Source organism: Lycium ferocissimum, chromosome 3 (assembly GCF_029784015.1).
Source record: "Lycium ferocissimum isolate CSIRO_LF1 chromosome 3, AGI_CSIRO_Lferr_CH_V1, whole genome shotgun sequence".
Classification (NCBI taxonomy): domain Eukaryota; kingdom Viridiplantae; phylum Streptophyta; class Magnoliopsida; order Solanales; family Solanaceae; genus Lycium; species Lycium ferocissimum.
The window spans coordinates 18,356,576-18,380,155 of record NC_081344.1 but is presented as its reverse complement, the minus strand read 5'-3'; the positions used below and the strand labels follow the sequence as shown (position 1 = coordinate 18,380,155).

General features: G+C 35.1%; 1 protein-coding gene, 1 long non-coding RNA gene and 1 pseudogene across 4 annotated transcripts; 1 reads left to right on the top strand and 2 right to left on the bottom strand.

Moving 5' to 3' along the window:
* Positions 1-8,719: 8,719 nt before the first annotated feature.
* Positions 8,720-13,058, bottom strand: LOC132049950 (uncharacterized). Its single transcript, XR_009413193.1, has 2 exons — positions 12,931-13,058; positions 8,720-9,333 (listed from the first exon to the last, which is right to left on the bottom strand). It is a non-coding gene; the product is annotated as an uncharacterized LOC132049950 (long non-coding RNA).
* Positions 10,815-17,467, top strand: LOC132049949 (transcription factor bHLH48-like; annotated as a pseudogene).
* A 1,746-nt stretch (positions 17,468-19,213) lies between these two features.
* LOC132049948 (zinc finger A20 and AN1 domain-containing stress-associated protein 8-like) lies at positions 19,214-23,170 on the bottom strand. 3 transcript variants are annotated; one of them, XM_059440936.1, is made up of 3 exons: positions 23,014-23,134; positions 20,573-20,723; positions 19,214-20,061 (listed from the first exon to the last, which is right to left on the bottom strand). In XM_059440936.1, the coding sequence occupies exon 3, from the start codon at positions 20,042-20,044 to the stop codon at positions 19,526-19,528; it is 519 nt and encodes a 172-aa protein (XP_059296919.1). In that variant the 5' UTR covers positions 20,045-20,061; positions 20,573-20,723; positions 23,014-23,134; the 3' UTR covers positions 19,214-19,525. The 3 variants fall into 3 exon arrangements, with proteins under 3 accessions (XP_059296919.1, XP_059296918.1, XP_059296920.1); XM_059440935.1 differs by lacking the exon at positions 20,573-20,723 and having other exon boundaries at positions 23,014-23,170; XM_059440937.1 differs by lacking the exons at positions 20,573-20,723; positions 23,014-23,134 and adding an exon at positions 21,238-21,298.
* Between the last annotated feature and the right edge of the window lie 410 nt (positions 23,171-23,580).

Sequence of the window (23,580 nt, the reverse complement as noted above, 5' to 3'; positions counted from 1 at the left end):
AGAAATCGGAGCACCGCCATGGTAATGAAAATCCAGCAACCGATTTACGAGATCTTGACACGACGCTCACTCCGCATCGCAAAAGTTTCGCAGCAAAGAAAAAGATGGATTGGAAGATAGTAATGGCGCTTGACCCGGATGCAGCCGAGGTATCGTAAAACCTGTAGTAAGCGTACCGAGAAATGTGACAAGCATGGTCGCCGCATGTATTGACTTTTAGCAAGAACAAACAAAGACGTATCCAGGCGAGTGTTGGTCAAATAATTCAACTTGCGACCCAAGTGACGATAAAGCGTGGGAATATCCAAACGAGGACTATCATCCGTCGAGAGAAGTTTGGAGGCAGGGATCTGTGGAGAACCAACCGTAGGCAAAACGAGAAACATCGAACTACGAAGGCATCCGAGGTAAATTTTCGTTGATCGACAATAAATCCACTTTCTTCTCGTAAAATTTCCATGCCAAGAAAATAGGAATTTCTCCCAAGTTCTTAACTTTGAACTCGTATTGAGAAAACATTTGATATTCTCGAGCTCACTCAAATCATCCCGAGGGAGAATATCGTCCACATAGGCTGCCAGATGGAAATTAGTGACCCATTCCGCTTAAAAACAGAATAATCGTTTAAGGAAGAGGAATAACCTTTGAAAGCCTAATGCTCCCGCAAGCCGAGCGTACATCGCCGCGAAGCTTGCTTTTAAACCGTATAAGGACTTTTTAGAAACATGATACATGGTTAGGACTAGGAGGTGTCATCCTGAGGAAACTTCATAAAACCTCTTCTTGGAGGTCACCATGCAAAAACGCATTGTTGACATCTGGTTGTGAAACGGACCACCACCGCTTCTTAGCCGCAACATGGTAAGGCAAGCCTTGATAGTGGTCATTTTCACACCAGTGAAAAGTTTCCCATAATCTATACCTCTCTTCGATATCCCCCTCACCACTAGTCTTGCCTTTAGTCTTTCAATCTTCTATCCGAGAGATGTTTATCTTGTATACCCATTTGCAACGGTAAAGCTCTTTTCCTTTTGTGTAACAAAGAGACAACTTCTGTGTTTGATTGTTTTCCAAAGCCTTAATTTCTCGGAAGTTCATGGCTTTCCAACCTCGGATGTTGGGAAGCCCGCTGTAGCAATAGGCACCATTGATGTTAGAAAGGGAATGAAGTAGTGCTGATTGTTGAGAGATAGTTGCAGTAGAAAGCATAACTCTAGGCTTTAGGAGAGATCAAAAACAAGTTTTCACTGAATCGGAATATCACACTATTGCAAATGTAGTCTTTTAGATAACTGTGTTCGAGATATCTCGCTAGACCTTCTTGGTGGATTGGTTATAGACGTAAGTAGAAGTAGGAATAGAAGTCAGCTGTTGTGTAGGAGAACTTGGATAAAGGGGGGTCAAGTTCGGGTAATATGGGGTATCCGCAGAATTCATTTTGGAGGGGAACTGGGTGAGATGAGAGAGTGTAGAATCGTGAATCTCTCCAATGATCGAGTAGCATGGTGAGGTTCGAGGGTGTAACTTGCTGAAAAGGATCATGAACTCGGTGGTGTTGATTGTATACGAAATGGACAATCGTAATGATCATCCCAAGGAAGAAGGGGAATTAAGAAAAATGAGTGTGTGTGAGTTATCGAGATGAGTTGAAAGGAGAAAGTGTGATTAAGCTGAAATCTCACATCTTCCGGATACAAACACTTTCTTTGTATCAAGGGACGGCCTGACTTATATCACTTTACTCGTAAAGGATAGCCTAGTAAACACAAGGTACTTCTTCATCAAACTTGTTCCTTCCTCGTCCTAGGGGAAGATAGCACAAACATCCAAACCTCAAATGATCATAAGTAGGTTTTTTGTCTAAACAATACTTCATAAGGTGTTTGCCCCTGAGCACACTAGATAGCGATCGATTAATGATGTGTGTGGCGATCCTTTAAGACTCTCCCCGGCAGACACAGTAATTTGGATTGGAGGCATCAATCCTTAAAGAATCTACGGGGTGTATGCTTCCTCTCAACAATTCCATTTTGTTGAGGGTAGCTACACAAGACGAATGTGACGAATCCCTTGTGAGGCTAGAAAAGTCGATTCTTGTGTGCCTCTTCCCAACTCCAAGGCATTATCGGACATTCGATCATTTTAACTCTCACATTGAATTGTCTCTACCATAGACAAAGTTCTTTAAGGCAGGTGAAAAGCATTACTCTTAGTGCTTAGCAAGAATGTCCATGTTCTCATCGAAATCATCTACTATGGTGAGAAAGAACCTGAATCCATTATAAGTATTACACTTGTAGGGTCCCCAAGTGTCTATAATGGATGAGATAAAAATGTGTGTAGACTTTATGCTACTAGTAGGAAAAGGTTGTCTAGTTTGTTTGCTTCAGGCCGTACATCACAAATAAAATCGCATCTGAAATCACAAGGAAGAAAACTTAAATGTTTCATTGCCGAAAATGGAAGGTGTCCCAACATATGCCAAAGCTTTTTACATTAGGAACGGCATTAACATGTCTTGGATTAGAGGCCGAAATCGTATTGTGAAATGGAATTTCTTCCTTTTGGAATTGAAAATACATCATTGGAATTGAAAATACTTCTAGATTTGGCACTATTAGGCTCCAATAGATAAGAGTCCCTCTCTAACTTCACCAAAAGCTTGAGGATTTCTTCATTGAAAGGTCCGCAACAAACATCCAAAGATTGTGAATAGGACATCATATTGAAGCCCGGACACAAAATTTGTGGACCGACAGAGATTATACTTCGAAATACGCCTGAAAACACGTCGGTTATGCGCATGACACAGTAAGATAGAGACACTCCCCTTTATGTGAGTCACACTTACCTTGAAAGAATTAGGCAAATTGATATTCGTGTATAGGAGAGGAATTAAATAGGAAAGAATTGGGGTCAAAACATATGTGTTCAAGCTCTGAATCAATGATCAGTATTTTGTTTAAGACTAGTGAACACGGAGAACTTGAGTATTTAAGAATGGTACCAGCCTTGCATTTTGCATTGATTCCCATCTTTCCGCTTTCGTGTCAATTTACTTTGCTTGTACATTTGCATCATTTCGCAACTGCTCCTTGCTAAATTGCTCTTGAAAATTGCCATCATTGACTCTAAAATCTTGTCCTCCCGTATTTTCCTACTTTCTGTGAGTTAGACTTGCGTTTGCTTTAATGCCGGGTTGATAGTTCACGGGATTAGTGAACTCAAAAATACAGAAATCCGTACATGCATGCTTGATATTAAATCATCTTGTTAATGTCCTATTTTTCCACAATATGTGCAAGACATTTGGATCATATTTCTTCTTGCTTCTAAATTTGTTCCGTGGCTTGGCATTCCCTTCCGATTGAGTTATTATATTTGATATGTGTTTGGCCTGTAATTTCTTGACTTTTAAGTTTACGCCATTTTCTTCTTTGTCCGTGTATGAATCTTTAACGAGCTACGGCAAATAATGTGTTGTTTGGTTGTTTGCTTGTCCAGTACACTTGCATAAATGATCCGGAATCGGAGGGTAAAGTGTCACCATTTGCATATCTTTCCCTGCGCGATTCTCATCCTGCCAAAAGCAAAGATAATACGAAAGCATCTATACCAGGCAAAGTTTCGTAAGTATATTCCACTGCACTGACATACCACGTCATTTAGTCCGAAATTAGGAATTGAATTAACCTACGATCTTCCGAAGTTTTTATTGGTACACTTTACACTGCGGGGTACGTTCACGTGAACGACCAGCAATCACGTTTATTCCGTCTAATTAAATCCCTTAATCTCTTAAGTTTGGTGAAGTACCAGCCAATGTCACTATTACCTTGTACTAGTCTGTCCAATTCCTTTTGTAGATGGTAGAGTTTGGCGCGTTTGACTTGCCGTCTCTGTTCTATAGAAGCATCCCAAAGAAGTTCTTTTTTTTCTTAGCTTCATGTTGTCTGCCGTAATATCCTTAGATAATGCGTTTGATATCCGAAATATAACCGTATCATTGACCTGACTCCATTGCTCAAATTAACGTAGACTTCGCATCCGGTGCTTTACAAGCTCCGTTGATAAAAAGCCAAGTTTCTCTTGGGCGATAGAGATAGGAGAATAGATCTCCTCCAACACGGGTATCTCTTCCATCAAAAACGATGTTGGTAGAGTCATACCGTGAATAAATTGTTTTAGGTGATGATTTTACTTTCGTATGTGATTCCTTTCTCTCCACCGCACGATTCATTTCATTTGTTTGGCGTTTGGTTTACCTGCATTTGAAGATGATTTTGATGTTTTGACACGGATACGGATCGAGGCTTAGAGATGCTCTGATACCATGTTAAATTGAAGATGAAGACAACGTATTTGGGAATTTTCTCTGTGTCAATTTTTATTCATCAAGTGTACCTTTTCTTTATACACAAAACTATGCAAATGTAATGAGAAAAAGAAGAGGAAATGGACAAAACTAATTCTTTGTCCTATTCTAATTTGTCCATTGTATAACAAATTTTATTCTCTCTCGTGTTGGTCACATGACCATATTTAATCTGTAAGATTCTAATCTATTGGAAGATTGATCTATCATGTGTGTGTGTTGTATGGGTGAGATTAATCCCACCGCCCGGACATTTTATGTACCTTGTTCGGTCGAAGTAAAATGAAATCTAGTCTTCTACTTCAAAAACGTCGCATTGTTTAACGATTCTTCTCTCGTTTTCTTTGTACATCATAAATTTTGTCTTCTTTCTCTCTCTCGTTTCTTCAATTCTCTCTCGTTTTCTTTGTACGTCATAGGTTGTCTTCTTTTCTCTCTCTCGTTTTAACGGTTCTCTTCTTTCTTTGTGTTTCCATGGAGGGTCTGTACTCCAACAATAATTTGTGTGGAAACACAAAATCTAGAATTGATTCTTGGACCACTTGAATAATTCATAAAAATTAAAGAACTGCAGGAATTACTCTTAAATGTCTCTGTTCTATACAGCTTTTGCCATGAACATATATGAGTTATGACTCTAATGCAATAAGTAGAATGAAACACCAGTCCTGTGGGATCTTGCAAGGAATTACTACCTTTTCTTACACTTTGCCCACCTCCCAATTGATATGTCTAAAAATGGGAATTCATCTATCGGTGGAGTCATGTCTAACTCCTTCATCATAAGGACAGAACCTTGATAAAAAAAAAAACCTTCCGATGACATTTCTCTTGTTTTACAAACACCATTTTATAACAAATGTTTGCCAAATTATGGTTCTTTGTGTGTTGATCTCAATCTGAGCGAGTAAAAAAATAAGTTGATTCAATAAATGGGTGAGTTATTAGCTCGCCAAAAAATTGTTTGGCTAAGATGTGTGAAGTTAAGATGAGCTAAATAATAGATCATAACTCAATCCCATGTGGTCCAATCAACTTTTAATTTTTGTATCTGTTTTCTGGTACTTCATTTAATTACCAAACAAAAAAAATAAGAAGACTTTTTTTTTTCTTTTTCTATGGTTATATCTAACATATCAAAATTAGTTTTTCTTAAAAATAATAAGATGACTTTCGCTTTGCATAATTGACTCGCCATGAATGCACAACCCATTCAAACTTGAACAAATTGGATAGTATATTTTCTTGGACTAACTTTGCCGTCCATAATTCAAGAGAACGAGATAAGACGAGATTAACATATTCAGAGAATTACCTAACAATCCTCCACATATCAAACACACTCGAAAAAAGTTGTAGTAAAAGTAGAAGATGAGCGCGTGTAGGGATCTAGTAGCTCAGTTGGTTGGCTACCTGAATTTTCACCTTGTTGGTGAGGGTTCGAATCCCCACATTGTAATCCCCTTCCCCTACCCCCTTAAAAAAAAAAAAAAAAAAAAAAAAAAAAGAAGATGAGCGCGTAATTAATAAATGATCTTATTATAGCATAAAATTTAGAATTAACTAGTTTTCAATTTCTCAATGTCTTGAAATTTTGCTTATGTGAATATGTGATTCGAAACCTCAAGATAATGTTGTAGTAGTTTTTTTCAAAATAAGATCGAAAAGTGGTTAGTATCTGATTACTCTGTGGCTGGGCTAAATGGGCTCTTAGTCTCAAACTACAATTAAGCTGTTATCTTAAATCTAATCCAAGTTTAGCTGGCCCGCTTTTAATCCTTTTTTTTTTTTTTTTTGGCGCGGATTATCCTTCTTTTGGGGTGATCTTTAATTTTTGTCCCTCAAATTGGTGGTCTTTAATATTTGTCTTTCGCTTAACCCCCAGAGGTCCCGGGTTCGAAACCAGGTTCAGTTAAAAAAAATAAAAATCGCAAGGCATAAGTTGAGATTCGTAGGGTAGAAGTTGGGATTCACAAGGCATAAATTGGGGTCCAACTTATACCTTAAGGCAAACTTTTACCCAAAATTAGGCCTTAAAGCTTGCAAAATTCCAGCAAAATAATTTTTTTTTCATTTTTCCTTAAGGCAGAGTTTGATGCGATTTTAAAAAAAAAAAATTGACTGAGCGGGGGTTCGAACCCGAAACCAAGGGACTTTTAAGGGCAAAAATTAAAGACCACTAATTTGAGGGACAAAAATTAAAGACCATCCCCAACGAAGGACAATCCTGCAAATTTCCCGCTATTAATCAGTTTTTTGTACATTTAAGAGTTCAATTAGCACGAATGCCCTACTCGGGGTGGTCTTTAATTTTTGCCCCTCAAATTGTTGGTCTTTAATGTTTTCCCTTCGTTACTTTAAGTAACAAAAAATTGGCCGAAAGTACCTGACATTTGGATCCTTGGTTCGAACCCCAACAGAATTAAAATAAAATAAAATTGCAAGACATAAGTTCATATGAAAACTATGCCTATTCGCTATGTAATTACATAGAAACTATGTCGGACACGACAAAGGTTTCTATGAAACTACATCGAACCTATGCCTATAGGCATAGTTGCGAAATTAAGGCAAAACTTTATTTTCACAAATGTTTGCCCGACAAGGCATAGGTTCTGAAACTACCTATGCCTATAGGCATAGTTGCGAAATTACGGCAGAATTTCATTTTCACAAACGTTTGCCAGACAAGGCATAGGTTCTGAAACTACTTATGCCTATAGGCATAATTGCAAAATTAAGGTTGAATTTCATTTCCACGAATCTTTAGCGGACAAGACATAGGTTCTATGTAACTTCGCCCGAATAGGCATAATAACTTTGCGAAATTATTATTATTTTTGATTCTGTTGGGGATCGAACCTAGAATCTGTTGTGCGAAAAGAATACTTTAGCACACAAATTTTCATTAAATGAGAAGTAAGGACAAAAATTAAAGACTAGCGAATTGATGGACAAAAATTAAACACCACTCCGTAAGGTCAATCCACGCAATTTTTTGATTTTATTGCCAAATTTGCCGGGACAACCCTTTACTTTTTCTGTTCTGACAAAATCGCACTATTCTATTACGCTTGTGTTTAGGAGATTCTTTATCAAATGGCCAAAAACTTTATTCCTTTTCGTCTGAATGATCAATTTTACAACCTTTTTCTTTCATTTTGGTCCTAATGCTAGTTCACTCCTATGACATAGGAAGGTACCATAATAATTTCAATGACTAGTTTGCAGCAAAAGTTGAGTCTACATATGGCTATACATCGAATAAAGAGATTTGTTAGTATAGATCAAAATCATATGACCGGTTATTATAGCGTAATGGAAGAAAATGATCCTGCAAAAAGATCTTATATGTTATTTATCGATTTTTTGTGAAAATAATCATCTAACTAAAAAAAGAGAGTATATAATATTCCATAAAATCCATTTTCCCGTTAATATAAGGGCTCAAGTAGCTCGGTTCAAATAAAGAACAACTCGAAGGTGAACAATCACAAATTATCACTTTTCAACTCATGTAATTGAAATATAACCATTATTATGAAGTTGCACTTATCAAAGTTGAAACTCCGGAACATTAGTTATTTTTCAATTACATGACTGAAAACGTGCTATTATTACTTCTCCAAGGTACTTTGCATAACCATTTCACCTATAATCGATCTAAAATCAAGTTCAAAGCAACTCAAAGAAGGATATTATGATGAAGTTACAAGCCATCCTGTTTGCCTAATATTTCTGAAGGACTACATCACAACTCACAAGGTTCATGTTCATTTTTTAACATGCTCTAATGAAGTTCCTTTATATAATCATGTTGTTTGAGCATCAAATATCAACTCAATATTATTAGATACTGTATTTTAATCTTTACAAACACTGATATGTCCGTCAATATTTTAAGGGCAACTTACATAAATGACTACACTTTAAGGTTTTTTTTTTTAGGCATAGCTATATTTTTGCTAATTACATTTAGTAGCTACAGTAGACTGTATTCAAAATTCGGCTGAGTTAGATTTCGCTGTATTCAAGTCAGATTTTGATGTATTCAACTAAGTTGTATTCAAGGCAATTGTATTCAACTCAACTGTATTCAAGTCAAATATATTCAACTCAACTGTATTCATTTGTAACTATTTTTACATTGTATTCACTTTATTATATTTAAAATCGATTGTATACAAAAAAAATATCCTTCAAAATACAAGCAAAAATACATAAAGAAACACTGAATTTTACACTAAAAAATTTACGAATACACTCAAATATTAAATACAAAAATAAAATACACCCCGAAATACTGAATTTTGCACTAATAATTTAACGAATATACTCAAATACTGAATACAAGAAATAAAATATACCCCAAAAAGAAATAAAATACACTCGAATTTGAGATACAGGACATAAAATACACTTCGAATTCACTGTATTCATTTGTATACAAAAAAATTTTCTTCGAAATACAGGCGAATAAAGTGTATTTTCCGGATGATCTGCACAATAAAGTGTATTTTCCGATGAGAACTGGATAATAAACTGTATTTCCAGCACCGTCACTCCCACCACCGGCGACGTGGAGGAGGAAGAGGTGGAGGCATCGGGCAGATCTGAGCCACTGTCACTCTCACCACCGCCACCAACAACCCTCGTCCTCTTCCTCCCATCTCGATGTATCTCCGCCGCCATCCGCCACAACAACACTACTACTACTCTCCTATTCGTCACTCGGTTCTGATGGTGCCGGAGCTTGAAAGCCAGGAGAGTTGACTGGTGGTGGTTGATCTAAGTGTACTTTTGGTCAGATCTGAGTCTCCGGCGACTAATCTGGCCGGAAATACACCGGAAAAGCGCGACGATTTCTTGCCGGAGTGAGAGAGAGTGGAAACGGAGGGGAGAGAGAGAGAGACCAGATGTGAGAGAATGACTGAATTGGGGATACATTTCTCTTTTGACTGTATTTTACCTTATAGTTAATAATTGTCATTCACATACAAATGTTAGCTATGAAAAATAATTAAATCAAACTATAGCTACTAAATATAATTACCTACCAGTGTTTGTCAAGCCATTTAGATTTCCCATATTTGAAATATTATGTAAGTTTTTGTATTTTAAATACTGGCTAGATACTGAGTTCTTTGTCCGAAGAGTATTGCAAGTAATAATGATTTCTAACTTACGGATCTTCAATTTTCACAAACTACTTCTCATCTTCGACTTCAACCAAATATTGTCCAAACACTGTCGAAAAAGCAAACATAAAATTCACATAAATAAATGTAAAGAAAAAGACGGGTCATCCACTGTGATTAAAACATTGTCAGGTTGGGTAAGCATCCAGTGAGCCCACAATAAAGCCCACCCGATTTGGTACGCCTTAAGACCCCTTACCCGAATTTTGGAAAATGAAAAAAAAAAGAAAAAACTTAGTAGGTCTTTGAATATTAGGTTGGGATTAATCCCACCTCTGAAAGAATAGTTTTGTTATTTCAATACAAGTTATCGAATTATTAAGTTGAATTTTCTTTCATGTATAAGGAACTTAATCGTTCATTTACTTTATTACTGGCGCAATGGATCGTAAAATTATAGTTTGAATAACCGATTTTCGAACCGCTTATTGTAATTGAAAACGATCAGTACCTTTAAAGTGAAATTAATATCTAGACAAAAGTATCCCTTACTAAAATACAGAACAACTCTGGCACCAAAGCTTACACAATCTAAATGTGAAAATTTGATGGAGTTTCAAACTTTACGAACGATTCATGGAGCTCAAACATTCCCGTGTTTAAACTAAAAAAAAAAACAATTTATGAAGTTCAAACATTCACAAGCTTAGTATGAAAACTTAATCTGAGTTTTTTCTGTATTTTAACTAGGGATATCTTTGTGAAAATTTTATTTTCACATAAAAAGTAACTAAACACTCGATATGTTTAAAAAGCTTGCTAAATCTTAATTAACGATTCAAAGTAGTACTATTTGCCAATTTCTCCCACTAAAATTACTTTTACACACAATTTCCTATAATATCATCTTCATTTGTTTAAATTGTATTCCCTCTGTTAGGTAGTGTTTTTAGCTTACCTTGCCATTAAGAAATTGCTCGCTCCTAAAATATTAGGAGTGTTTTTACTAAATTATTCTTAATAAATTTTATCTCCTTCTAAATTCTATCATTTCTATAAAAGTTTCTTAATGATTCTAAGGATAATTTTAGAAGAATAAGATCATTTTTTTCTTAAAATCTTAAAACACCATTTCTTTTAAAATCAAATGAAAAACCTAAAACATCATTTATTTAGAAATAGAGGGAGTAATAACTCTTTTTTAATAAGTCATTTTTACAGTGGTAATTCTAATATTTACCTAAAGTTAGGCTCATGTACTTATTTTAACTCTACTATACTTAATATATTTGGTACCTTAAGACATTGATAAGTGCACAAGAATCAAAGCAATGTTGCTTTAAGGCAGCGGCTACAGAGCAAAAAGGGCAACGCCTTTTTCAGAGAGTCAAAGATAAGAAGAGAGAAACCACACAGAGGGTTGCAGAGAAGAAAATAGTTGACCGCCATTGAAGCTCCATATAGAAGGGAAAAAGAAAAAAAAAAAACTCTGCAAAATTGCAACACAACAAAAACAAGACAAAAAAGAGAGAAAAAGAAGTATATAAAAGCTTCTTTTTCACTCAAAGACTTCCAAAATACCTCTGTTTGGTTCAGTATTTATCTCTTTTTTTCTTCCTCACTGAGCAACCCTTTTCCTCAAAATTGAAACACAACAAAAACAAGAGAAAAAAGAAGTATATAAAAGCTTCATTTTCACTCAAACACTTCAAAAATACCTCTGTTTGGTTCAGTATTTATCTCTTTTTTCCCCAGTTTTTCTTCCTTACTGAGCAACCCTTTTCCTCAAATTTGCAACACAACAAAAACAAGAGAAAAAAGAAGTATATAAAAGCTTCAGTTTCACTCAAAATCTTCAAAAAATACCTCTGTTTGGCTCAGTATTTGTCTCTTTTTTCCATTTTCTTTTCCAAACTGAGCAACCCTTTTCTTTCATTAGTATTCTGAAGCTCATTGACTCAAATATTCTTCAAAAAAAAATTTGTGGGGTTTGTATAAATATTTCCATTGGACTTTGCAACATTTCAGTCAAAACTCAAAAGAGTTATCGAAATTCGAGCAACTGTACAAATTGGCCTTGGGGTTTTGTCCAATCTCATTCTTGAAGAAAAGTTTGGGTCAATTTTGGTGCAAAATGGATAATCTAGTGGAATCAGGACAACCTAGATCCGAGAATTGCGGAGCAAAAATGGGTAATGATTTTCACCAATTTGACGATGAAATAATATTATCAGCTGCTTCAAACTCTGGAAGTTCTTTTACTGCATTACTCGGTCTCCCAGCAAATCAAGCAGTTGAGCTATTATTAGTTCATTCACCAGAAACAACAACAACAACAATTGACAAAATGACAGCATCATCAGATAATAATAATAATAATAATGATAAGCTCGTTGCTGCAAGTGAAGTTCAACATCATACACCACCTTATTATCCTTATCATCCACCTCCGATGTTTCCTTCGGATACTGCTTTGATTGACAGAGCATCAAAGTTCTCTGTCTTTGCGGGGAATTCCCTGGAATCTAATTCGACCCTTTCGAATTCCGGGGAAAACTTAATGTTAGTGAAGCAGGAACCAATAGATTCTGAATTTAAGAATCAGAATTCGTCTCCGGTGAGTTCTAATCCATTGGTTAATCAGAAAACAACCAAGAGAAAGGAAAGGGAGAAGAAGGTAATTTCATTTGGCAATTAGGGTCCGTTTGGTTTTTGATAATTTTTTCATTTTTTTTTTTTCAGGGACATAGAGTTGTTAAAATTTTTTGGAATTCAAACTCCAAATATCTGTTTTCACAAAAATTCTACTAACAGTTATCCAAGTTGTATTCATGTCCAAACAGAACTCCAATTTACAAATATCATTTTCCCATTTTTTGTCAAATACTACCTTTTCAAACTTCACATTTTTTTTGTCCAAACGCCCACTTAGGGGTTGTTTGGTTCATGTAATAAGGTGGAAGATCTCAGGTTAACTTGGAGATTAAATTTATAGTAATTTGTTTGGTTGAATGTAGATGAATTTATACCTTCAATCAAATCAAAATATTATAATTTTAATCTTAATCCTGAATCCCACCTCGTAGCTGGGGTAAATTAGTCCAAAAATTATAATTACAGGACTATAATTCCGAAATAACTTAGTTAGCAAACCCAAAAAAAAAAACCTCTTAGCTGGGGTAAATTAGTCTAAAAATTATAATTACAGGTCTATAATTCTGAAATAACTTAGTTAGCAAACCAAATGACTCCTTAATGTTTTTCACCAATTTGATACCAGGAGAATTGCAACTCTACTTTTCCTTTCTAAATTCAATAGTTAGAACTGCCAAATTACAATTCCATTTTGTTGAATAATTTTTGTCAATTTCAGGTAAAAGAAACTACTAAAAAGGGGAAAAAATCAGCAAACATTACCTCGGAAGACGAGAAGTTACCATATGTTCATGTTCGAGCTCGTCGAGGCCAAGCTACTGATAGCCATAGCTTAGCAGAAAGAGTAAGCTTGGAAGATTATGAGCTAATTAATGTTATGCTAAATGTGGTTATTATATCTAATTAAGGTTGTAATTATCTTGAGTACTTTTACTTTTATCTGTAGGCAAGGAGAGAGAAAATTATTGCTAGGGTGAAGTTTCTTCAAGAGCTGGTCCCAGGATGTAATAAGGTTAGCTGTCACTTTTATCAGTATTAATTAATTATCACTATCAATAATAGTCTAATGGGTTGCACTGATTTTAATTACTCCCTCCGTCTCAAATTATTTTTTGTTGTTATTAAAAATAGTTGTCTGAAATTATTAATGAACATGACACATAAATAGAATAAACATTTAACGGAGAGAGATTATAACTGACACATAAATAAGGTAAAGTAGTCAAATACTTCTCTTAATTAATACATATTTTTTAAGGGGCGTGTAACATAAAAAAATGACAGATAATTTTAAACGGAGTGAGTAATAGTACTAGTAATTATGTTAGGAAGGAAAATATCTGCAATTTGATTGCTTTCATTGCATTATTGATTGGCTTTTTTTATGCAAAATCAGTCGTTGTCACCTTTTTCTTAACGAAAAAGGGTTGGTGGGTTTGGCACCAAGAAAAGTGGCGAACAATTTTATTGTTCTTTCAGCTTTTTTTGCCTTGCATTTGATGGGTAATAACTTTTCAGTCTGCCAGTACTTTTTTTTTTTCTTTTTAATGATCAATCTTGTCATTTCACAAGGCCCCGTTTGGCTATGCGAATTATACACTTTTTTCCGGAATAATTTTTTACTTTATTTCAAAATTAGTAGTGTTTGGTTATCCAACCGGGAGTTGATTCCAAATTTGGAGAAGTGCTCCAAACCTGTTTTCCAAGTCCATCTTCATAAATTTCAAATAAAGTGCTCTCTTTTCTTCTTTGCAAAAAATATAACCAAACACAATTCCATGTTAAACTCCAACTTCATAAATTCCAAGAAAAATATATAGCCAAACGCCTAGTTAGTATGCGTTTGGACATGAACTAAGTGATATTTGCAAAAACGGAATATCTGAGGTTAAGTTGAAAAAAGTTATTTGGAAGTTGAAGTTTGTTACACATTTCACTTGAAAAATGAACTTTGGGCCTACTTAGAACCCTCAAAGTAAGAGTTGAAGGTAGGGTCGGGTGGGGCTGGTAATATGTCTGTTTCAGCTGTCATGCTTTATTGTTTGGATAGATGTTGAGGAAAAACAGTCCTTTGCCTTAATAATGAAGTGGAATAAGAAAGGCCATAGTACCCTAGGCATAAAGGCATAATGATTTGAAAGAGCTCAATTAAAGTTCTTTAGAGGATAAGAATGTACATACACTAAACAATAGCAAAAAAGTAAATGCGGATATATGTTAAGAAAATGAACATTGTGCCGCTTGTTACCTGTTCGAAAAAAATGAACGTTGTGCTTACCTCAATCCCAAAAGGTTGCTCGACTAGAGGATTGTTAAAGTATATATAAAGAGATTACCAACACAGCCACTTGTGACTTGACCAATTTAATACTCTAAACAATATATGAGAGTTTGATCCCTTGCAACTGTTTGTAACTTTGGAATGGTTAGTTCCATCTCAAACTTTTTTAGTTGTTTTGTTATATTGGGGAACAATCATTTGAATTAGAAATCAGTATGGTTTTGAGGATTTTAATCAGTATGGTTTTGAGGATTTTAGTTGGTGATTTCATCAAAAAGGATTTTGGTTTTAGGAGAAAGATTAATAGAAAGGAAATGAAAAACTATTTTGTTTATTATGGTTCTCCCTTCTTCCTGTATCATCTTTAACTGTCACTGTAATGTATAGTCAAGACTTAGAAAGGATGTGTATTTCTATGTTATAACTAGTTGTGCTGTGTCTTAACATACACTGGCTTTTATGAGGCTAAGCAGAAATATATGGTGATTGATTTAGTACTAATTAGCAGACCTCTGCAGATCTTTCAATTAGTCAATTCTCAACATTGAACTTACCCCAAAATATTAGCCCATTGTAAAGCTTGAACTATATTTGCAGATCTCAGGTACTGCAATGGTGTTGGATGAGATAATCAACCATGTACAATCCCTACAGCGTCAAGTGGAGGTCAGATCTCGTTGCATCTGATTTATTAGTGCTGTAATCTGCAGACTACTATATTGATTATGGTATTTTATATGTAAATGCTAATATGACGCATCCAGACTTCCAACTTTGCTACAGTAACAGATTTTACCCCTCTAAATATTCATTTCTTCCAAAACAGCAAAACTTAGTGCACCTCCTGCTTCTTTTGACATAATTTTGGCAACGTAGGCAAATATGTAATAAAGCAGTGGGTATCCCACATATGAAATGAATTTTCATGACCTTTGAGAAATTAAATTTTTCCTCATTGTTTGGTCATATTGATATTTTATAATGGGTTGCATTGATTGTTTTCCTAATGGAATTCTGTTTGGTTGTAGTTCTTATCAATGAGACTTGCTGCGGTTAACCAGCAGAAGTAAGTTTGTGTACTGAACCTCGACAGTCTCTTTGCAGCAGAAGTAAGTTTGTGTTGCTTATCATCTTTGTTACTTTTGCGAGATTATGCATATGATGCTGTGTTTTATAACTTCACTTCATCCTAAGTGCCATAGTGGTGATTTCGTTAGTTTTGTTTCTTCAATTATGGCATCTCATCTTTCTACCTTCAATGTCAGCTTATGAGTCCCACCTATAAGAAGATAATTCACCGGGGAAAAAAATGCTCTACGGTTACTCGCTGTACTTTTTCTTGGTCCCCGGTTAGAATTTTGGAACACGTGCTTCTTGACCAACCAAAATGGTATAGCAGGTTCAATCGCGGACCACCATTGTTGTCTGCCTCTGTATGCAGATTTACCCTTTCAACTGTTCTTTCTGATACGTGGTCACCTGAAAGGTTGACCGTGACCATACCACAATTGCTGTCAACGTTTTTGCAAGTTGCAACTGCAAATGAGAAATTTTGTACCTTATCGTGTTCACTGCAATTTAACTACGTAATAAATAATGCCAGATTGTATGGTCAGTATAAGAACGGTCAAAGGTTGGATTATGATAGTTCAAACATTTCAAGATGGCACCCTTCATGCTTTGTTTCCAGTTATGACATGACTAGTTTTAGAGTGGTGATTCATTGCTTATAATACACTTACAATATCTAAAAGCATTTATGCGATAATCTTCATGATATTCAAAACTTCTGATCATTCCCCTGAGAGTTCTGATTTACTTTTGGAAAATTAGAGTGGTTCCCATGTGGAGAGTAACTTAGCAGACATGGTTGTTCCACCTATCTGGATCGAGGGACAAACAAGCGGAAACAGAAACCAGTATCAAAATCTATGGCATGTTGAAGGGTTCCATCAGCCTGTCTGGGGAAGGATAGAAGACAACTCTAGCTTTGTTACCCCAGAGAACTCACTTTTGACATATGATTCCTCAGCAAATTCAGGTAAAATCCCAACTTAATGGCCTCTGTGTTACTAATTTCTCTTAGGGGTCATTTGGTAGGGTATATTAGGTAGAATAGTGCTGGTATGAAAATTTAGTACGATGTTTGGTTGCAAATCTCACCTATGCACAACTAATACCAGTATTACTTATATACCCTATTCAGTACTATTTTTATATATAGTAACAACGACATTAACAGTACCAGTACTATTATACCTATACACCATATTCAGTACTATTCTTGATACATAATGTATTATTTATACACCCTATTCATTACTATTCTTTAATGCAATGCATTTTATACAACAAACAAAACAGTCAATAAGAACTAATGCTAGCCTAGCTAATCCCAATATTACTAATCCCAGCATAACTTATCTTCAAACCAAATGACCCCTTAGTGCCTTTCCTCTTGGGAACAATTGAGATGTTAAAAAATAAAGGACTTGGCATCTAACATATGTACTTGCGAAATGAAAACTGGAACAGAAAACAGTTTTGTAAAGAGAACAAATGAGCTTATAGCTAATTGTCATATTCCTGATTTTCACAGCATCTTTACACCCAAATCATCAAATGAAAATGGAGCTATGAAAGCAGAAGCAAGTCTTTTACTAGTGGTTAGCTGTATATATATATCGGACATATTAGTTGATAGCAGCCGGTGGCGGACAAGAGAGTTCTCAAGAATTCAGATTTCGGGTTTCACCTTCCTCTATTGAAACAGCAGGGAGAGACTCCAGATTGATATCTGTTAGAGAGGGAGAAAAATTACTTGTATCCCTTATTTCTATTTATATATTATAACATATATATTTATATGTATGCCATGCGGAAAGATTTGTCTATACGAACGTAGGTTCGTTCAATCTGATACTTGGTACGCCAGATGATTGATTGATTGTTTCATCGTTGTAAAACAAGAATGGACTAGTGGTTACTACATTGTTATGAAAAGAAAGCTTTGCGCTATTTGCCCTCTTGATATTCCTTGTGCTGTAAAAGAAGGATATCGGAAAATCGAGAAGTCTTCACTTTGAGGGAGAGAGATCGAACCCAATACCTCCAAATTTGTACTTCTTTTTTCAATAACTGAGAAGTCTCTGGCACCTGATTCGAAATTCTATGAATAAGCCTTTTATCTTTTTCTACTTCAAAATCAAGTTTTTGGTGGTCGCAAAGTTGGAATTTGTGAGTTGTGGTACGACCCGCATAGAAGTGTGTTATTGATGTGAGTAAAGACAAAGCAACAATAGTATTTGCATCATTTGTGGATGCTGCTAACTTCCCATGAAATAAAAAAACACAGGTAATTCACACATCATCGCTACGTTCTTACCACTAAAACAAAAATAAAGTACACATCATCTCTACGCTCTTAGCACTAAACCGAAACAAAGCACGGAGCAGATAATATTTTCTTATTTCACCCCAATAGAATACAAGTCTTGAAAAACTAGCTTTCTGAAGTCCCAATGTAAGAGAATCTAAAAATCGTTGTCCTATTTGTATTCAATCTTTGTCTTATCCTATCCATGGCTACACGTGTTAGATGTCACACTATCTCAATCCTAACAAAACAACGGTTAGAAATTAAATCAAACAAAAAGATGCAAGATAATGGCTGTCCTTCGTTAACATCAAAGAGGTACAACAACGGCAAAACTGAACGATAAAACTGAACTAGTCAAAGACCCAGGATCCTCCACAATATCTATTCCCTAGTCACTAATTAATGCCTCCAAATTATAGCTTCTCCAACAAAACAGGCAGCACCTCAAGAATTTAGAAATAGCGACAACACTAAAACATGATTTGAGTAGAATGAATTTTTCGGACGATTCCATCTACCCTCCACATGATTAAAGTTGACCCAATCCTAAGTGGCATTAATATTTTAATAAAATAAATAAACCTCACTTACAAACCCAATTTTCGGATTGTGTTTCCTTGTAAATCTGAAAGCAAACTTTACTGTTTCATTCCTCTTCTTGTAGAGGGCCACCGAAATAACATTAAAGAAGATCCCACTTGCTAATCCCACTTGCTAAGGCCATGTTTGGGGGGAGATCCTGTTGACAATTTCACTCTCTTTGTGTCCTCAAGATCTCCTCCTCTTCTTCTTCTGTCTTTCCTTTTGTATAATTGAGTATTTGCACCTGGACCCATTTCATAAGCCATCACGTTCTTTAACAGAAATTAGTATCCAAAGAATTTTAAAAGGGGAGAACAAAATCTTCATTTTGTCCGAATCAAGTTATGAGATATAGATGGTGTGCCTTTTGTTGTCTTTTCATTTTTTGCTTGGGGAAATATTGCAAGAGTTTCTTTTGAGTTTGTACTCGATAAACTTTACATAGGTTTGTTCCGTTAATGCTTTAGGCAAAGTTGAGATGTGTTTTTGAGGCAAAATCTATTATGTTCAGTTAATGTTTGCTTTGAAACATTTGAGTATGCAAAGACTAATATAGATAAGTAATAAGTATCATAGTTTGAGCTATGTTATCCTCGTCACTAATGATTTTCTCTAGCAAAATCACTACTTCCAAATTTTGTAAATTCAAAATTATAGTTTCTCGTTTTGCTTTAAAACAAAACAGGCAGCACCTCAAGAATTAAGAAATAGCGACAACACTAAACAAATGATTCGAGTAGAATGAATTTTTAATAACAGATATCAGATAACACAAGCAAATCGATAAAGGATGCACAAACATGAAACTGCTAAACATGACACTTCGTTTTTCTGTTTTTTAATCTTTTTCAGTGGATAGTCGTGTTCTGCACTGTATATCAAACAGAACAAGAAAAATGAGAAAGAACCAAAGACTACGAGTCCAATGAAGATATCCACCAAGCCAGCATAAATAACAACTTACAAACTGGAGATAGAATGAATGTGTCCCACTTTCATCACTTATACCATCTTAATCTACGGGACACCTTATACGACAAAAGGCCAACTTAATAGGAAGACCAACAGATTTTAAAGCAAGAACATCGTGCTTCAGTTCATATAATAGAGGCATCCTAGATCTTGTTTAGCTTTTCCGCCACAACAACAGGATTTGCCTTAGCAATAGCATCCCGACCAGCATTCTTATAATCGTAAGGGCAGTCGTGCTTCTCAGAATAACGATGAGCTGCACAGAAAAGGTTTCCACACTTGCAATTGAACCCCGTTAAACCCACACGCTTGCGGCAAGTAGTGCACCTAGTTGGGCCCTCTTTTGGCTTCACCTTTGAACTTGAACCTGAGGATAAATCTGAAGATGCTTCTGTAGAGATAACCTTTAGTTCTGCTGATCCTGGTTGCACATTGATCGCACCAGTGACAACAGGCCCTTTGTCATTACTGCTAGAGCTTCCGTTTACAATGTTTTCGATTGATGTAGCTGCAAATTTAGTCTGTTCCTGCTTCAGTATCATATCCTTGTGACACTTGGAACACATATTCATGGTGGTTGCACTACCAAAGAACCCGCAGTTGTTGATGCAAAGGATGGGACCTTCTGGAGCTTGGCATCCTGTCTCTTTGGAAGACTCCATTTTCTGCAGCAGTTAACCTGCCACTTGCCAAACCACAAGCCCATTATGCACATTTTCCATCATCATAAAAACCAGAACACTGTGGTCATCATTAATCACAAAATTAGAAATCAGTGCCTTTTGGTTGGTGCTCTGTCAACACTACAGACCGTTTAATTCAGTAAAACAACAAGACGAACATAGCCAGTGAATCCCACAAGCGGTAGGATCTACGCCGACCTTACCCCTAGAGGCATATGGTAAAAACACCAGCCTTCTCTTCTTCAAATCCTCTCAAAGATGTCAAGGCACAACAATATCCATAAGCAGGTGTAAGTTAACTAGATGGGAAAAGTGCAATCAACTACTAGACATCTTTCTTACATACACCTCAACATTTCCTGAGATAGTTTTGCCTGCGAACTTCAAATTAACTTAACCAACACTCATCTAGACTTCGCAAGAACTTACGAGTTCAAAATTGTAATTACATTGTAAAGTATACAAAAATTTGGGTTTCCTAGCAGATAAAATTATGGTAGCAGATACGACTGACAAGCTAACTGGATAATTAAGTTTCCCAATCTAGCAGAAATATCCTAGGCTCCACCGTTGCTCAGCTAACTACTGATTTGCTAGTTAAGCCAGCTCGTCCTTGTTCGCAATAGCAAATCATCATACCAAAAAGAACATGTGCAGCCTGAAGAATTCTTTCCATGACCAATTAGAATCCATACAAAGACAGGCAACTTATTCTTATGTTTCTATTAAAAATATAAGTCTGACTAACAGTAGTCTCATCCAATAAAAGAAAAAAAAAAATTAACATAGCTGTTACCAAAACACAAGCAAGTGGTAAATACAGACAAGAAGACACCGCTGAGACCCTTGTGGTAAGCAAAAGCTTGCACTTCAATCATTATCATACATTATTTAACATGGAATTCAACTATTCAAGGGTTGCCATCGAAAGGAGCATGACTAGTAAACTTGATTATCTAAATAAATACAACAGTCTAGAGATTTTTCTTTTGCTATTCTCTTATTGCATATAGCATGAATTCATTAAATTTGTTACTCATCATTACTGAATGCACAGATAGATCTCAGAGATGCCGAGACAACTATTATTTGAATGAACAGTTATCCAAGATTAGGCCACTCCTTTATGTTGCTAAACTGCTTAATACCTCTCAGGTTGGAAAACTATTAACCTGGCTCAACATGCCATCATCTCTAAGTGAATGATATTTATTGTAACATCACCAACTGTAACACTCGCAAAGAAACCCACAAGATCAAGTTTATCCGACTAGAACTCCTTATTAAGAAACAAAAAGCTGAACAAAGCATAATTCAGTAGAATGATGCAAAAAAGATTCAGAGAAAACACAAGTTACAACAAAAGACATGGTCACTTCTAACAAAGATCAAAGAAACATGCGAAAAAGCTAAATGCACATATTAATGTCTCGATATTCTTGCTCCATCATTTAGATACGATGATGAATAAAAAAAAACACCTCTTTCTATGTGAGCTTAGCATAAAGGATAAGGATTGCAGTAGGCTAATTGTCAGGTAGAAATAGTCTTACTATTGTAAGACAATGATGAATCCTGTAAAGACTACTGAAGATTCGTATAGCTGAAGCCAACAAGTTCGACAATCGGGATTGAAGCTTTGATTAATGAACAACAAAAGCCAAATAAGTGAACATATAAAACCACAACTCAGCACAGAACTCAACTACTTATGCACAGGTTGTTCTAATGATTCACATAGCAGCAATAATTCACATCTAACAAATATACAGCAAATTCTATACTAATAAACACAAAGTCAGCAATTTCCCACTAGGGTTATAAAGCAAATATCCTTAAAAATCAAAACTTTATACAAATAACACATCATAACATACAAAATTAAGCATCATATTAATCCAAAGTCAACTAAGAAGAACAAAGTTAGCAATTTCCCACTTGGGTTATAAAGCAACATCCTTAACAATCAAAACTTTATACAAATAACACACGATAACATACAGACTAAGCACCATAATAATCCAAAGTCAGCATTATTCTACTTGGGTTATAGAACAAAATCCTAATAATCAAAAAATAACACCCCATGACATATAAAATTAAGCACCATAATAATCCAAAGTCAACATTATTCCACTTGGCTTATAAAGAATATCCTTAAAAATCAAAACTTTACACAAATAACACATCATAACATACAAAACCAAGCACCATAATAATCCAAAGTCAGCATTATTCTACTTGGGTTATCAAACAAAATCCTAAAAATCAAAACTTTACACGAATAACACAACATAACATACAAACTAACCACCACAATAATCCAAACTCAACTAAGAAACACCAAGTCAGCAATTTCCCACTTGGGTTATAAAGCAATATCCTTAAAAATCAAACCTTTACACAAATAACACACCATAATAATCCAAAGTCAGCATTATTCTACTTGGGTTATAAAGCAAAATCTTAAAAAGCAAAACTTTATACAAATAACACACGATAACATACAAACTAAGCACCATAATAATCCAAAGTCAGCAATTTCCCACTTGGGTTATAAAGCAACATCCTTAAAAATCAAAACTTTATACAAATAACACACCATAACATATAAAATTAAGCCACCATAATAATCCAAATCTAGCAAAACACCACAAAAAACCCATCTTTTAACACATAAACACAGAAATACATCCTTAATTTTCTACCAAAAAAGGCAAAATTAAAGAAACCCTACAAAATATCGCAAACCCATCAATTAAATCAAAAACTTTACCCGATCTTCAAGTCTCAAATTCGAAACCCAGAAAAAAAAAATCCTAGAATCCTCAAATTGAAAAAAACAATTACACAAAAAAAAAAGAAAAAAAAAAGACAAAAACATAAAATTAACATCAAAATATTATGACAGAAACAAAAAAAGAACAAAAATTTATGAAAATTAATACCTGAATCGAAATCGAGAGGCGAAGAAAAGAGGACGAAATTGAGAAAGATTAGAGAGAAGAGACCTGAAAAGAGAGAAGAAAGAGAAACAGAAGGATTGAATTGTAAAAAAATGAGGAAAAGGAGTTTTCGTTTCCCTTAATTTATATTTGATTTAAATATTAATAACTTTCCTTTTTCAGAATTCCTTTATTTAATTGTATTTGGGAAGGGAGAATAGCAGTTTTGGTCCCTAAATTATGGTGTAAGTATATTCTGCTTTTAATCCTTGTGCTATTTGACGAAGCATATTTAACTTTCAATTTTATTGAAATGTGTGTTTTTAGTTCGTTTATGTGAGAAATATATTGTAATCGATTTACTTTTAGATAATATAACCGTCAAATATGGAGTAAGCTTAACCTAATACTTCCTCTATTCCATATTAGTTGTCCTGTTTCGCTTTTCGAAAGTCAAGTTGGACTAATTTTCTAAGTTAAATTAGATTAGATCAACTCAATATTTAAACATTATAATTTAGATATTCACGAACTACACTTAAAGTACTACAAGTATATCTCAAAATGGTG